This window comes from Gracilinanus agilis, chromosome 1, assembly GCF_016433145.1.
Source record: "Gracilinanus agilis isolate LMUSP501 chromosome 1, AgileGrace, whole genome shotgun sequence".
In the NCBI taxonomy this organism is placed as follows: domain Eukaryota; kingdom Metazoa; phylum Chordata; class Mammalia; order Didelphimorphia; family Didelphidae; genus Gracilinanus; species Gracilinanus agilis.
In genome coordinates, this window is record NC_058130.1 from 294340911 (window position 1) to 294359343 (window position 18433).

General features: G+C 35.0%; 1 protein-coding gene across 1 annotated transcript in view; it reads right to left on the reverse strand.

The window, feature by feature from the left end:
* The window catches only part of FER (FER tyrosine kinase), a 273706-nt gene that overhangs the window by 69111 nt on the left and 186162 nt on the right, over positions 1-18433 (reverse strand). The window contains exon 17 of the mRNA XM_044680270.1: positions 14463-14586. Coding sequence (XP_044536205.1) covers positions 14463-14586 — 124 coding nt within the window. The remainder of the gene's footprint in view (positions 1-14462; positions 14587-18433) is intronic.

An 18433-nucleotide genomic window follows, 5' to 3' on the forward strand; every position in this document is an offset into this window, starting at 1 on the left:
TCACACTAGGACAGATAAAGAATTAGTAGTGTCTACAAAAATATCTTTAAGGGGGCAGCTGGGTAGCTCAGTGGAGTGAGAGCCAGGCCTAGAGACAGGAGGTCCTGGGTTCAAATCTGGCCTCAGCCACTTCCCAGCTGTGTGACCCTGGGCGGGTCACTTGACCCCCATTGCCCACCCTTGCCAATCTTCCACCTATGAGACAATGCACTGAAGTACAAGGGTAAAAAAAAAAATCTTTAAAAAAAGAAAATTGGATTCTGTAAGCTTGGACAAATTATTGCACAATAAATTTGCTTCTAGAAGCTCTGACATAATGACACAAAGCAAATAAATCTTTTGTAACAAATATAGAAAATTCATTCATCTTCTATTCTCTGACCTTTTAAAATGCAAAATCATATATTATTTCAAATTAATTTCACTTTAGTCTTCACTGTAAACTATGAATTATTTTTATTCACACTAGAAGAGATAGAAAATAACATCATGCTCACACTCATTTATGTTTACTGAAACTATGGTTTTCTCTTTACTTACAAAAAGTAATATCCCAAAGGCAAAATGTATAGCTAATGTTTTTTTGTGTGTAATAACAAATACTATATCAGTAACAATTATCTTGAAATATTATGGCAGTCTATAATAAAAAAAGTATAATATCAGAATGAAAAGGCTCATTTACTTTCTTGGCATCCATTGAGTGTCAACATTTTAAAGAAATCATTTGACATTTATTCAGGCTTTAATATATCATATAATTTTTTAAGCAAATTCAAAATGACAAAATTACCAAATTCTGTTTGGCAAACATAAATGAAATAATATTTGATGGCACATTCTACATTTGAATGTAGAATTCAAATATAGAATATAGAACTAACAAATATATTCACCTTGAGAAGGAAGAAATTCACGAAGAAACAGGGTCATTCAAAACTATTAATCAATTATACGGATTAAATGATTCAATTAAAAGAAATATCTAAAGCCATTAGTAATGCAGTACTTTTCTCTGTTCATTCTGCTTAGGTAAAAGAAAACAATTTGTAAAATAACCTTAGATAAATTTCTACCTCTTTAGAATATAGTAAGGCTTGGAATAGATACATTAGATGTTTTAGTGCAATATTATCATTAACAAGTAATTTGGGAGGGCATGGGATCATAAGATCATGTGAGACTACTGCATCCTCCAAACTGCCCCATAAATATTCATAAATTGCACAGAATCAGTGCTAGCAGTGACAAAAAGAGAAGAGTTGTGAGTGAGGCAGAACAATAAGGGTCTCTGACATCTCTGGTCTTGGCATCACCTGGTAAATAATCCCAGGATTCAACAAGTCTCAGTCCATAGGGGCAGGGTAGGTAGGCTCATCTTGTCTGCTTAACCTGGGAGTCTGCATCCCAGTGGAGTACCCACAGGAGAGCGGAACCCTCAGCTACCATGCCAGGGGGATATGAGTTATCTGCTTATAGTTGGGGGGGGGGGGAGGGCCTTCTAGCTGGAACACAGATTGGGATTTGAGCCAGAGGAAGCAGAGACTACACTTGACCCTGGATTATGGAAACTTGAAGAACTAAATAGGACCCAGGAAATAAAACCCCAAATCCTGAAAACTAAGGCATCACTCCCACCCACCAAGCCCACATATCCTGGAAATGGCTCAACTAAAATACAAAATTAAGAGTTAAGCTTATCGATTTAGCTACTAAAATAAGGGGTGAGAGGTAGGATGGATGAGTAAGCTAAAGAAAAAGAATCCAACTATAAATAGCTATTACAAGGACAGAGAAGATCTGAATTCAAAGTCAGAGGATAGTGAAGTTAAAATATCTACTTCCAAAACAACAAAGGAAACCACCAAATGGTCACAAGCCTAAAAAGAGTTTTTGTAAGAGCTTAAAAAGATTTCAAAAGCTAAATTAGAGTAGTTGAGGAAAAACTAGAAAAAAAAAATAAGAGCAATGCAAGAAAATCAAGAAGATTATGAAAGATCACCCAACTGGCAAAAGAGACCCAAAAATCTCATGGAAGAAAATAATTTATTCTTAATCAGAAATGGACAAGGAGAAATTAATAATTTCCTAAAACAAGAAGAAATAACAAAGCAAAATCAAAAGAATGAAGAGAATATGAAATCTTATTACAAAAATACTTTGACTTGGAAAATAGATTAAGGAGAGACAATAAAAAGAATTGTGGAACTATCAGAAAGTTATGATTAAAAAAGTGTTTAGACACAATAATCCAAGTATTTCAAATAATTCAACAATTTCAACAATTTGAGGGGGAGGGGGGCAGAACTCAGTGGAAAATTCAATCTAAAAGAATTATCAGAAGATAAACATGAAAGATCAATTATGAGGGACCCAACAAGAACAAATTGTTTCTTATAAAAATTTTATTTATAACCCTTAAGTATAATATCACTTCTTGGATAGTTTTAAAAAGCATATATAGATTTAAAAAAAAACTTTGAAGAAAGTTGGATATAATGGAATAAGCTAAAAAATAATAAAATATGATAGAAAGAGGTAAAATGGAATTCTTATATAAAAGAAACATGAGTGAAAGAACTTTCACAAGGAAGAGGAGGAAGGGGTGGAGGGCTGGTAGTACTGGAACTCTATCATCATCAGATCTGGGTTAAAAAGAAAACATCACATGCAACTGGAAGGGTAAAAGTCCTAACATTCGGAAAAACAGGAGGGTGAGGAGATAGGATAAGGGAGAGGGTGAGAGTCTCCTTAAAGGATTAAGGGACTAAGAGAAGGGAGTGTAGATTAAGAAAAGAGGGCAAGGGATAAGAAAAGGGAAAGATTCCTAGAAGGAAGTATATATCAAGAAAAAAGAGGGTCAGGTGAGGGGATAAGGCAGTGTGTCTCAGGACAGGTTAAGGGAGGGAATTTTAGAAGGGAATTTATATCAAGAAATGAAAGGGCAGGGTAAGAAAATAAGGGAGGGAGTTTTGGAAGGGGAGACAGAATAAGAACCAAGATGTAAGGGGGAAAGGACAAGGGAAAAAAAGGTCGGCCACCTTCTAATGGTGGGTTGATTTAGAACTAGGAAGGCAAGGGGAGAGGATAAGAGAGAGGTTCTAGGAAGGGGCGCAAATTGAAGAGGTGGTAGACAGAAGAAATGGTATGTCTGAGGAGGAATACAGGAAAAGTAGAGGAAGAGAAGAAAAACAGTAAGGAAAAATAGAATGGAGGGAAATTCACAACTATTAATTATAACTTTGAATGTGAATGGAAAGAATTCCCCTGTAAAACAGAAATGGATTACAGAAAATATAAAAAACAAAACCCTGACAATATAAAGATATACAGAGTAAAAGTAAAGGACTGGAGCACATATACTATGCCTTAGCTCAACGGTCGGCAACCTTTTTGGCTGTGAGAGCCATAAACACCTGTGGAAGGAGGAGGATGGAGGCAAAAGGGGCTGGAATATGGGGTGGGAGCTGAAGGGCCCCCTGGGGCACATCCTGGGGCTCTGCCCCGACTGGCCATTCAGGAGGTGGAGCCAGATATAGCTTGAGAGCCATACATTGCGGACCCTTGCCTTAGCTGATACCAAAAAATCCAGAGTAGCAATCAGGATCTCACAAAGTTAAAACTAAAATAGATATGATCAAAAGTGATAAAAAGAGAAATTACATTATGTGAAAAGGTATCAAAGATAATGAAATACTGTCAATATTAAACCTATATGTACCAAATGTTATAGTATCCCAATTTTTAGAGGAAAAGCTAAATGAATTACAGATGGAAATAGATTAAAAAAAAAACAATAATTGTGTGGGATGTCAACTTTCTCCTCTCAGATCTAGATACATTGAACCAAAAAAAAAAAAAAGTCAAGGAGATGAATAGAATCTTAGCAAAGCTAAATATGATAGATATCTGGAGAGAACCGAAAGGGAATAGAACAAAGTATATTTTCTTCTCAGTGGTAAATGGTATCTTTACAAAAATTGACTATATTAGAGCACAAAAACATTACAATTAAATGTAGAAAAGCAGAAATATTAAATGTATCATTTTCTGACAATAATGCAATAAAAATTGTATATAATAAGGGACCATGGTAAACAAAGTATAAATTGATTGGAAACTAAATAACTTAATCTTAATAAGTGGAATAAAGAACAATTCATGGAAATAATAAGTAATTTCATGAAAGTGAATGATAATGAGAAAACATACCAAAACTTGTGGGATACAGCAAAAGCAGTAATTAGCAGAAAATTTATATGTCAAAATGATTATATTAGTAAAATATTGAAAGATCATATCAGTGATTTGGCAATGCAATTTTAAAAACTAGAAAAGAACAAATTAAAAATTCACAACTAAATATGAAACAAGAAATCCTAAAAATTAATGGTGAGCTCAATTAAACTGAATTTAAGAAAACCATTAAACTAATTAAAAAATCTAGGATCTGGTTTTGTGAAAAAAAAATTAACAAAATAAATAACCTTTGGTTAATATAATTTTTTAAAAAGAGAAAAGAATCATAGGACTAATGAAGATGAGATCAAAGAATTATTAGAAGTGATTTTATTTTGCTTAATTTTAATTTTTAATTTATTTTTAATTAAATTATTTTATTTTATTCTTAATTAAAAATTTAATATACACCAACAAATTTAACAATTAAGCAAAATGGAAGAATACTTACAAAAATATAAACTGCCTAAATTCTTAGAGGAAACAGAACATCTAAATAAAACTATTTTAGAAAAAGAAATGCCATAAACTAACTTCTTTTCATTTTTTAAAAAAAGCATCAGGACCAGATGGATTTGCAAATGAATTCTGCCAAACATTTAAAGAGGTAAGGAGAAGCCTTATTCTTGATCATTCATCTAACACAAATTGTAGAGCTCACAAACTGAATTAGAACTTATGAAGTCATATGGTTCAATGTTGAATAAACCAGCTCCTGGATTAATGATTTGCCTAAAGCCAAATTATTAGTAAATAATAGAATTGGGTGTACAGCCCACCTTTCATGTTCCCCCAAGTTAGATCGGTGAGGTGCTGCCCTGATGTCTGTCTAATCTTCCTTCTGGTATAAATGAAAAATCTGGAATCATAGGACTTCAGATTAATTCCTGGTGCTATGACTTCTGCTAAGTTCCTTCATTCCTTGGCTGTTTCTTCAATTGTATGATGAGGAACATGCTCTAAATTCTAAGAGGACTCCCAGGTCTAGATCTGTTGCACTGGTACTATGAAAAGATGCAATTGCTTTACTTCCTAATGCTTTACTCCACCAACTTACAACTTCTGTAGTGAACTTTCATCAGCATTTACATAAATTGCATTTTTTATTCTTCAACTCAGGATCAAGATAATAGACATGACTATAAAATAAAAGCATTTAAAAAAAGTCTCTGGTAGCTGGAGCTTCCCTTCTTTCTGAAAGTCAATGGGAGATCTGGCAAAAGGTCTGCAGAATCTGGCTAGCCAAGTTTCAAACATGAAAGTAACTTGAAGAGAAGCCTAAAAATAAAAGTGACACTTTAGGGCCAAATATCCTGAGAAATAAGGATAAGAATTTCATTTTAATTTCACTTTAATTCCCTCACATGCCACTGCTGCAAATCCTTGACTAGATTTGATGACAGGATACATGACAGTCAACCAATTCTTTCTGGTCACACAGTAGTGCAAAGTTTTCAGAAAACAAAAGATTCATTTCTCTTACTTAGAAGCTGGTTGTTTTTATTCTCTGAGAATAAGCAGAAAGCTGAGGACAGGGGTAGTGAGTAGCCTAAGAGAAGGGCACCTATAGGTTTGTTCTAATCTCAGGTGAACCCCAGATTTACCGTATTACCTTTGAATTTCACCTGAATTATAATTTCTAATCAGAGCACAATGCAATATAGTACAGAGCATATTAGATTTAGAATTTGGAAGACCTTTGTTTAAATTTCACCCAAGATATATACTACTGTGTGAGTTTGACTAAATCACTTTAATTTTGTTTAAGAAATGGGCATGTTACTCTATGTACCTCTCACTTTACAGAACTTTTGTTGAGGATCAAATAAGAATACATAAATATAGTTTGTAAGGCTAAAAACTCTTTAGAAACTCAGCTGATAAAATGAATGAACTGACTTCTGGGCTAAAATGTAGAAGCTGGGCAAAGTAGAAGTAAGGGACTTTCTCTCCTCACCACCTATTGATATAAAGCACATCAAAAGGACAAAAGCCAAAATCAGATGAGTGAAGGGGCTCATCCGGAGGGTATAGCCTTGAAGGAAGGCAGGGTTTGGGCATTTCCATGCTATAATAGGGTAAAATTATTCCTACCAAAGTGTGATATAATCACACCTCCCCCACTCCACCTAGGACACCAGAGCCAGAGTCAGAGCAAGTGCAGTACAATTACTACGTTCTCAGGAGCTGGCTGAGGATACCAAAGACTTATCTGAGAGAGAAGCGAGAATTGGGACCCCAGGAGGCTGAGAAATGTGGAGATTGAGCACAGAGATAGGGCAGAGAAGATGCCACAGAGAATAAAAAATAGCATCAGGCAAAAAAATCGCTCTGTAGCTCAATACACAGAGAGCCTGCCCTCCTCACTCAGACTTCTGACTGGGAAGGGAAGAAAAACTAACAAAGCAATGGTCACCAATACCCAAGAACTACAATCTACAACTACCAAAAAAACCCCCAAAACAAAACAAAACACAAGAAAAAGCCTCTCACCCTGGATAATTTCTATGGAGGAAAACTCCAGACTACAGAGGAGACAGCGGAGGATGACAAACAAGCAAACACATCCAAACCTTCCAAAAAAATGGAAAGTGGTCACAAGCTCTTGAGGAGCTGAGATTTGAGATGATGAAACAAATGAGAAAGATAGAATAAACTTGAAAAGAAAAGTAGGAAATAGTTAAAAAAGAAAATAATAGTTTAAAAGACAGAATCTCCCACTTGGAAAAAGAAGCCCAGAAATCAGATGAAACAATAAGAAAATTGAAGACCAGAATTGACCTGCTGGAAGCCATAAAAAGCAGGATAGATCAAACCAAAAAGGGAAATCAAAAGATCATCGCTGAAAAACAATCTTTAAAAACTAGAATTGGGCAAGTAGAAGCTAATGATCTCACAAGACAGCAAGAATTAATAAATCAAAGTCAAAAGAATGACAAAAAAGAAGGAAACATGAAATATCTCATTGAGAAGATGGTTAACTTGGAAAAAAAGGTCAGGGGAGACAATTTGAGAATCATAGGTCTACCTGAAAACCTGGAAATAAACAGAAATCTTCACATTATACTACAAGAAATTATCCAAGAAAACTGCCCTGATGTTCTTGAACAAGAGAGCAAAATAGACATTGAAAGAGTCCATAGATCACCCTCTACATTAAATCCTCAAAAGACAACCCTCCAGGAATGTAATTGCCAAATTCAAGAGCTTCCAAGCTAATGAGAAAATATTGCAAGAAGCCAGAAAGAGACAATTCAGATATCAAGGAGCATCAATCAGGATTACACAAGATCTGGCAGCCTCCACACTAAAGGATTGTAGGGCTTGGAATATGATATTCAGAAAAGCAAGAGAATTGGGCCTACAACCAAGGATCACCTATCCATCAAAAGTCATTATATACTTTCAGGGGAAAGGATGGGCATTTAACAAAACAGAAGATTTCTAAGTATTTGTAAAGAAAAGACCAGAACTAAACAGAAAATTTGATGTCCAAATATAAAACTCTAAAATGAATGAACTAGTAGGTGTTGCTATTGCTTCTAGGAGGTCAGGTCAGTTCCAAGACAACTAAGCAAGATATTTAGTTCAGTTTTCTACAATATTACAGTTGTGTCTAGTTAGCTAGTACCCACTCACATCTTGAACGTAAATAACTTTGTTACTATGCTTCATGCAAGATAAAGAAGTAGGTTTCCGTACAAATAAGGAGGGAAGGGAAACAGGTGACACAAATCTCATTCTTATTTGAACTGGTCAAAAGAGAGGGGAAGATACAAATGCATATTAAAAGTTGGGTAAAGAAATTCATTTCACTCAACAGGGAAATAGGAAGGAAAGGAGAAAGGATATAGGTGTTAGAGGGAAGAGAGACTAAAGGAATAATTAGTTATAAGCAAAACAAACAATGGATTTATGTAATATTTATCAAGCTTTTTGATCCACAAATTGGAGAATAGTCAAACAAGTTATGATATGTGATGAAATACCATTGTATGTAAGAAATGAGGTTTTCTCCAAATAAGAAGGCCTCAATTTCCTTATATCATTATCAGAATAATTAACCTTTTCTGGTAGCATATCTGGTGCTTTAAGACCCTGGCCTCTACCTTCTAGAAGTTGTTAAATCTGCTATTTTTCTTACTTTCTATCAATTAATGAGTCATTCAATAAGTATTTCATAAAGGATCTACTATGTGTTGAACATCATGGTAAGTATCTGGAATACAAAAGTGAGATAGTCTTTGTCCTTAAGAAGCTTACTAGTGGTATACAATATATGTACAGATAAGTAAATCCAGGATATCCGCAAAAATAATAATGATAGAAGGTACTAACAATGGAGGCACAGAATGAATACTTCCTAGGGGGTGGACACAAACTGGGTATTAGAGAGATCTAGGGGTATCAAGAGGAAAATCTGAAGAAGATTCTTCCGGCGTGAAGAACCTTATCTGTGAAAGGGCATAAATGTGGAAAATGGCCTATTGTGTATCATGAATAGCAAAAAAGCTGGTTAGGCTAGAGAAGACAGTATGGGACAGTGGGAAAAAGTATAATTGGATTAGAGTCACTGTAAAGGGATTTAAATGTCAAAAATGAATTTTTATTTTAGCCAAAAGAGAATGAGCTGGGTGAGGGAAAGAGGTCTTAAACTTCTTGAGCAGGGGAAGAATTTGGTAAGACTTGGGCTTGTAATGAAGGTTTCTATCTAAGCTACCTGATCTGAGTTGTTGTTGATCAAGTCTCTACTTAGATATTAGATCTGTTTTTACTGATGTGATTTATGCAGCCCCTTCACCTACAGTAATGATGGCGAACCTTTTAGAGCGAGAGTAATGGGCTCTACCCCAATCTGCCCCCCAGAGCAAGTGCCATGCCCACCCCATACCAGAAACTTTGTGTCATGACCCTCCCCCTTACCAAGTGCCAGGGATGTGCCCTGTTCCCCCTTTACCCCACAAAGGGGAGAGAGAAAGCATTCCTATTGGGCAACTGAGTGAGGGGCAGGTGAAGTGAGACATATCCTCAGCAAGTATAGAGAGGGGGAGGGGAGTGGCTGGAGTTCTTTGCTCACCTCCAACTTTGCTGCCTGTGAACCTCCCACCTTACCCACTGTGTGTTCCCATTGGGCTGCTGGTCAGAGAGGCAGGTGATGTGAAAAAAATGTCAGGCCTGGTGGAGTGGGGGAGGGGAGCAACTCCACTTGAATACCTCTGCCTTTCTGGTAAAAAACTGGGGGGCTGGGGGTGAGCAAGTGCCATCTTTGGCACTTATGCCATAGGTTTGCCTGTGTATGCTCTTTATTCAACATTGCCGCTCCTGGCTTGGACCCCTCACTACGTTAGTCCAATTATTCTGCCATAAAAAGAGAAATGCTAACTTGAAAATGTATTGACCACTGATAACTACTGGGGGTTTTAAAGGGAGCTGAATTCATATAATATATATATATATTTCTGAATATTCTTGTCTTATTTATTATTGAAATATTCAGTAAATTGTGAACAATTAGATTAAGAAGTGTATATTCCAGTAACTTCTCAAGGAGAGTCTTTGAACCTCAGAGAAGAGAGATAATAATGTAGTGGATAGGGAACCATGTATTCATCACTATCTATAGAGAATCTGCCTTGTGCAAAAACAATGTACTTCAATTTCTAGAAACATCACCTTAATATTCTTCTCCTCTATTAAGTTCACTGAAAATGCTTAAAAACAATCCAGCAATCCATAGAGGCTCTTCTTTGTCCTTACTGTGTTTCAGTGAACCTTGGATGAATCTCTCTTCCCTGGTGGTTCAAAATTTATATATTAAATGGCTGGAAAAGATAATATTATAAGTACTTTTCTCTTTTTTTAAAAAAAGAAAACTTTATTTCTATTATCAGTCAAGCTAAGGTCAATAAGAAAAATTTAAAAGTATGACCATAATAAGTATACTTTGTGCTTTTTCTGCTGCTAATATTAAGTTCTTTGAATTAACTCACTTTTTAAAAAGCTCATATTTCATTAAGAATAGAATTTAGTAGCTCAATAGGATACTGAATGTAAAATAGAAATGAAATTTAAATTATGCTTGCCTAAGGAAAAGATAACAGGATTAGTTTAAATTAATAATATTTGAATGCTGTTGTTCTGTCTTTTTTTACCCCATTGTTCCCAGGGATTATCATATTCATACTCCATATTAGTCTTTCATCTGCTCCTACCACCACCAACATCACATACAATAATTTGGAGTGTTATTCTGCAGCTGGATATACAATTATCTATTCTGGTCTTACCTGCAAATCTGAAAGTGACTGACAATCTCCCCGAGTTGATTTCACAGCCTAGGCAGGAAGAGAGTCTAAGACTAACATATAAGCTAGAAGAAGAAATTGAATTGCAGTTCTGGGCACACCAGAATGGAGATCAGTATGGTATGGTATGTATATCTGTGTGTGGAACCTTTGTAGTGCACAGTGTATGTCATACTTTTCAGGGTTTTTTTTATATCTAGTAAACTTCAGAACATGCATATTATTTATTTGCACTGGGGCAGACCTTGAACAAGTCAGTTAACACTGCTGGGCATCAGCAATAGGTTTGGAGTGGTTAAAAAGTGAAGAATTGCAAAATTTCTTATTTTTATATCATACAGGAAAGATGGGAAATTTTCACTTTTAAAAATATTTAGTATCTGCTTTAAAACTAAAGGTGAAAAAATTGGACATAAGTTTTTTTTTTCAAAAAAGCTGAAGGGAAGAAGGCACATCAATAAAGCTATAGATCAATATACAAGAAGATTATAACAAGGTAAATAAATTCAGAAAGGAAAGGGGAAGCAACAAAATTCATTTCAAATGCAATGGTTAATGTTAATATAACATTGCCAAGGTTCAAATACATACACCTCCTTTCTGTTACCAATTTATCATCAAATTTCTTTCTTAAAGTATATATAAATCAAAGAGTGATATGGCAAACTATGAAGGTGTAGGTTCTACGTATCAACAATTACAATTACTCTCTTATGGTTTTGGGGGTGGAGGATGTTTTATTTCATAGGATGTCTGGCTCCAAGTATGCTGTTTCAAAGGCAAATTTATTAATTAAATATAATAATATCTAAAATAAAGACTACTCTTTGAACAAAACTCATGTTAAAATTTTCTTTTAGGAATTTTGTGAAGTACTTTGAACTTAAGGGTGCTTACTTTCAGATGGAATTTAATAAAATTTCATGCCAAATAATTTTAAACTTTAAAAATTTTTAAATATAAAATTTTTATTACTAGAAGCATTTTTTTTCTAGTTCAGGATCTGATCATGTTTTCACTATTGGAGTTCCATCTTATCTCTGATCTAGTGCATTCCATAAGTATCCAAATACATTTGTGGTTGACAATGTGTTTTATCTATAGTTACTGACTGCTATCACTCATGTTTGTAATTGTTATTGATTTCACTGTAGATTAACTGAATCTGGCATTGAGTTAATAGCTATTGCCTGTCTTATTGTTTGTTAACTGTTGGTGTAACTTAACAGTTATCATTACTGTAAAATATACTATATTGCTTGTTTTCATTGGCATTATTGCTTTGTTGAGTAAACTACTTTAGTATTTAAGCAAGAGATCAACATCTTATTGGGACAGGGCTTGAACAATGAGTTACTTGTAGTTTATTATAGTTGTTCATATCTGAAAACCCAGGCATAGGCCTTAAAGAAAGACTTTGAGAACAAGGGGTCTCAGGCATGTTCACTCTGCATATGTACAGAGGGATTCTGGAATTAGAGAAGCAAAAGTCCTGTTTGTACCTGTCCATATAAACAAGTTGGCAACTCAGGGCATGGTCCACCACCTAGAGGTTTACCCTGATGTCACGTCAAAATAGCTATTTTCACCAAAACTGCCAAAGAAAAGCAAGTATTCTTGCAAGTGAGACAACTCCATAACAAAAATGGTCACTTTAAATATCTTCATAAAGATATTTATGAAGGGAGCAGGTTGAAAGCCTGAAATATTTGCTGCATTGTTTTAACAAAAAGGTTATAATAGTGTTAGGGCATGTTAGGGTAGTTAACAAATATTTTAGGAAAATCCTTTGGTTGCTGATTGGAGGATGGACTTGAGGGGGAAGAAACTTGAAGTAGGGAGATCAATTTTTAAACAACTTTTAAAAATTTCTTAGTGTTTTTTTTAAAGCACTGGTATATATTTGACCAAGACACAATCTCAGTTTGTTTATAATTCCTAAAAAACAGGGATCTTGTAATTTTTAATTATGGTATTTTTTTCTACCAGGCCAGCATTGTATGAGTTGGCACTTATAAGTGGGTGTTGAATGAATAAATTATTTAAATTAAAAATTCCTATATAGATGTGACAACTATGAATATAAACAGGTCTTTTTCCATTTATGTATTTCAAAGCAATCAATGAGCAGAAATTAAATAGATGTATATGCAATGAAAAATCGAGTTCAGCCTAGAACACTTTTTCAATATATTAAAAACAGATTTTCTCTCTAAGGAATACTAAGCGTAATTACTGAGAAAAATTGAAATAACTAAGATTGCAAAAGAGTTCTATTCTAAAATATTAAAACTAGCATGGAGGAAGTAAAATATAAGCAACATTTTATAATTTCAAGAATATTAATGCATGATTCTAAATCTGATTAGAAATCATGTCCTAAAATATTCTTTTCAAAGAATAATATAAAGTAAAATGATAAATCATATGTAGATTTAGTGTTAATGAATTCCTTCAAGAGTGTTTGTACAATGGCAATATTGGTCTGGCATACAAGGATGAGAAAAGGATGTCAATAGAGAAATCTTCCCTTTATTTTTCACAAAATAGCTTTCCTAGAACTGAGGCTTCTGTAAATATTTAAATTTGGGTTTACAGTTCTATTACTATATCCTAGCTATATGATGACCACTGAGTCATGATCCTTTTCAATTGTGGAGAAACTCCAGTTGATACCTAATATGTAGCTTTGACAGTAGAGATAGATTCACTCCTACCTCCCTAATATAAAAATTTAGAAAAAAATCATCACTAAAATTTTCCCCTAGGATGAGGAAATTGAGAACTAGCTTATGTGGGGCTTCTAATCATTGCAAAAGTTTGGGGTAAACGTACTTCTCTGATTAGAGCATATCCTAAAAAGTAGCTATAGGGACTAAAAGTCTTTCTCAACCTATGAACTAGTTTGGTAAAGTTGAAAAAGCATTTGCAATCAAAGAACCTGAGTTCAGTTCCACCTTTGAAAGGTAGTTGTATAGTCTTGTTAATAAACAAGCCTAAGCTTAATTCAGGTTTTCTCAAGGTACTTTCTAGGTCTAAATCCAATGATCTCATTGAACAATGAACCAATTATCCAGTGATTTTCTGATCACCTTAATTATTCACCTCTCCCAACCCTCAAAACCAAATCAGTTTATAGAACACATTAAGGATAAATAATTTATATTTTTCACATAAACAGAAAAGATGATAGAAAATTGTTGTAAACAGAACTTGAGTTTTGTTGAAAGAATTAAGAGTGCAGTTTCTGTGTCTTAAAATATAAATTTAGATTAAATTATCTAACTCTGGTGCCTTCTATGGCTAGCTGACTGAATTTAGTTTCAAGTATTTTATATCATTATTTATAGTACAGAGAATTATGAATAGGACATAAAGTTTCCTTTAATTCCATTAAAAATAAATATTTTATTGTCTTTTAATTCTTAAATGAATTAATAGATAAACGCTGAATTTGTACTCATAGTAAACTTAAATAATTTTCTTTATAGTCTTTGGAAATTAGGAAATAACAAGATGATAAAATAACAATTTGGTGATAACACAAAGACTTATAGATGACTACTTTGGCATATTTCAAGGTCTCTAAATCATCTGTAATTATATTAAAACAAATCCTCATTTAGTAAATAATTCCTTCTCAAACTGGCTGTATTTACTTAATGGAGGTAAGTTTAAAAAATGCTTACAAGAGTTTGGGGTTTATAAAAAAATTAAAAATCACATGGGATTAAAATAAACAAAGATGGCAATACTAATTTAATTCCAAAAAGCCTGGAAACTTTAAATCCTAGAGTTAATCTTCTGAAATAATTTAATTGTCCCCTTAAGGAAATACTTATCCTAATTTTGTATCATTCTCCTTTATTCTATAGTTACAAAGAGGGGAAAATATAATGTATAAAATATTTTCCTTACCTGTGTATACAGTTTTTACTCTCAAGATATGCCATACCAGAAGCAGCATCTAATGCAAATTTCACTAACTGTTTGAGTTTTAGTTCATCTTTCTTCTTTCTCAAAAAGGAGAGAAAATCACCTCCTAAAGAAATTGACAGACAATTAGACATGACAGTGAGATACTCATGTATTGCCTTGAGGATGCCTGACAGAGCAAAAGGTATTATACTACCAGCCATGATTTTATTTCATAATGAAAGGTACAAGAAGTGTAGAAACATTTAATGAAATGTCTTTTTCTCAGCTGCATATGTTTATCCCAATTTCTAAAAAATTCAATGCTTTCAAACATTAACATTGTTAAGAACATTGCAGGTCAAGTAAACAAAAATTAAAGATGATATTTTAGGGCAGAGCTGTTAAATGCAAATAGAAATGAGTGCCACTAAACTGTATATAAGGATACCTGCTGACTGCAAATTGACTTAGAAAACCACATTATTAACATTATGTTATAATGTATTTTTATTTTGTTAAATATTTTTCAATTACATTTTAATCTGCTTCCACGGCACCCAGGAGTAGACCATTTGATATCTCTATTTTAAGTATTAGAGTCTGTGATTAATGAAAACAAAAAAACCAAAAAATCAACTGCCTTATAATTCATCTTTTCAAACATATGACTTTCAAATGTTAACTATGAAGAAATGAAGGACAGAGGTCACTTGCCTAAAGACATATCAGTGGCCAAGAGTACGGCAGGATATGAACGCATCTTCTGACTCAAAATTCTAGGCTCTTCTTAGTGAACTAGATCATCCAATTATCACTCATGTTAACTGAAACATCTTCTTGCCATCAGGACTTTGGACACTGCCCTTTTAGAGATCAGGCTCTGAAAGGTCAGCAGTTCCTCATCTTTCCCCAAACCAGGCTTTCAAGCCACTCCCTGACCATCTTCCCACCATGCCATTGCATGGGCATGCCTTTTAGATTTAATACTCCCCCATTAGATAAACTCCTTGAAGGCAAGGGCTGTCTTTCTTTTATTTATATCCCTAACACTCAGCATAGTGGTTGGATTATTAGATACATTGTATATCTAATAAGTGCTCTATGTAAAAACAGATAACCAATCCAGTCATGGAGAATGTCATTTGGGGATTTGATGATAGCAGTTCAAGAGTTGGAACCAAGATGTTAGGAGGGAATTTCTCTTGGGTGAGAGAAAAGTTTCTGTCTCTATATCTCTCTGTCACACCATGTCTCTGACTATGACATTGGAGAGGTAGAACCAGTGAGAGGCTTTGGGCTTCCATCAGAAGTGTTAAAACACACCAAGGACAAATGGAGGTGGTGAGATAGTCAAAAGAGAGCTATGCTGAGTAGTCTATAAAGGAAAAAAAGGTCTCATATTTGTTATGAAAAGCAGATTTAAATAGTGTAATTGAGATAATTACTAGCTTGGGACTCTAGAAAGGTGTAGATGTGTAGAGCTGAGCAGGGATCTACATCAAAGAAAACTTCACAAACAGAGGAAAGATTATAGTACCAGGAATTATGAATCATCCCTTTACCCAAATGTAGAAAAAATAAGTTTTCTATACATATACCTCACTACCATTGTACTTTTTATTTCAGCACTTTCCTAAGTTATATTGGAAGTATATAATTTACTTCACTCTGGCCTCTGGTCATCTTCTCCACAACTTTGCCAACCATAACACCTTAGTGCCTCACCACTCATTGAGTGGTGATAACTTTGCCTGAACCACTATTTCAGGAAATTCCAGCCACCATGCTTTATTTCATTTCCTTTTCTCTAGAACATCTCCAAAGTCTTGCCAACTACCTTATTGCCACATGTATACCTTCTTTCCCTTGCCAGTTCTGTAGCTAGGATCAAATCAACTCTGATATTATGAAGTGTGGTCAAATTATTCTCTTGTGCCTCCTTTTACCACCTAAGCAACTTCCAGGCCAAAGGAAATTTACTTTCCTGGCTATTACTCCCCTGAGCGTGCTGACAACCATCTTCATTTTTGTATTTATTTGTACTCTCAGTGATTCACACATGGAGTACTGCCCCCAAACTCAGAAATTAAAGGGATTGTTTTAAACCAAATGTTCTTGTTATACCTTCTTAACAAATGCCTTTGACCCCAGCCATACCATTGCTGGGATTATACCCTAAAGAGATAATAAATAAAGACTAGCACAAAAATATTTATAGCCATACTCTTTGTGGTGGCAAAAAATTGGAAAATGAGGGGATGCCCTTTGATTGGGGAATGGCTGAATACATTGTGGTATCTGTTGGTGATGGAATATTATTGTGCTCAAAGGAATAAAGAACTGGAGGAATCCATGTGAACTGGAACAACCTCCAGGAATTGATGCAGAGTGAAAGGAGCAGAACCAGGAGAACATTATACAGAGATGGATACACTGTGGCACAATCAAATATAACAGACTTCTCTACTAGCAACAATGAAATGAACCAGGACAATTCTGAGGGACTTATGAGAAATAATGCTATCTATATCCAGAGAAAGAACTGTGGGAGTAGAAATACAGAAGAAAAACAGCTGCTTGATCACATGGGTCTAGTGCAAATACTAATAATATGGAAATAGGTCTTGATCGATGAATGACACATGTAAAACCCAGTGGAATTACTCATTGGTTGCAGAAGGGGGGTGGGAGGAGAAGAGGGAAAGAACATGATTCATGTAAGGAAAAACATTCTAAATTAATTAAATAAATATATTCAAAATAAAATTAAAATAATAAGTAAATAAATGCCTTTTCTGAGATGTAGTGGAAACAACTAGCTGACCGTTAGTAGGAAGCACACGGTGGGGGTTGGGGGGGAGTTGTGCCAATTAGTGTTAGAATATTGAGAATAATAATCAGTCATCTTCCAAGCCTCTAATCTGCCAGTATGTAATGTAGAAGATGGCAGGATGGAATTCCTGCAAAATACAGGGTCAAGCCTCACCCAGAATTTCAGGGGACACCCCCTGGAGAAGTAGGAGTGCAATTTACCCTCAGCTCCAATGAACCCTGTCCTCCTCTCATCCTTAGACCCTGAAAGCCTTCATCTGCTTAAGTCCTTAGGAAGATAAGATTCATCTAAATGCACTAGAGTAGGGGGAAAACCTTTACATACATGAAAGCAACCTGCCCAAACCAGATCTTTCAATAAGGAAGAGATAGGCTGAGTTGCCACCTCCCATTTCTAAGGGCAAATGTGTCTGACCAAGCTCCCTCCAGGATAGATATTGAAGAAAATCCATTTAGGGGAGAAAATAGATCCAATAAGCCTTTTCATGGGCCAAATGGGCCAAATTCAGCCTATTTTTTATGGGATAGACAAGGATATCACAGTCTATTTCTAACAAGAAAGAGGTGGGAGACATGATTGGGGATATAGACTCAAACCGACCACACCAATGCAACTATAAATGATATGTAAATAAGTCTTGATTTATATGTTAAAAGCAGTGGAAATGCTCGTTGGCTATGGTGGGGGGTGAAGGGGAAAGTAAAAACATGAATCATGTAACCATGGAAAATTTTTCTAAAAAAAATATTTAAATCTAAAAAAAAAAAGAAGAAAGGAGGAGGAGGAAGAGGAGGAGGAGGAGGAAGAGGAAGAGGAAGAGGAAGAGGAAGAGGAAGAGGAAGAAGAAGACGACGACAATACTCAGATGCTGTGGATGCCTTCTCCCCTTTGTATACAATCAGCAACTGCTGGGGAAGCTAAGCCAAGAGGAAATTGTTCTCAACCTCTGTGTTGCCCTGCCTCTATGGTCCACTCTACTACCAGATCCCACTGTGTGAGCTAGTGATTTTTCCCTGCTTTGCAAAGATGACATCATCTGGAGAATGCCACTCCATGGAGGTCACAGGAGCTACATGGAGAGCTCATCTTGAATTGGCTGAGATTTCAAACACAAAGGGAACCATCATCACCTCTTCTC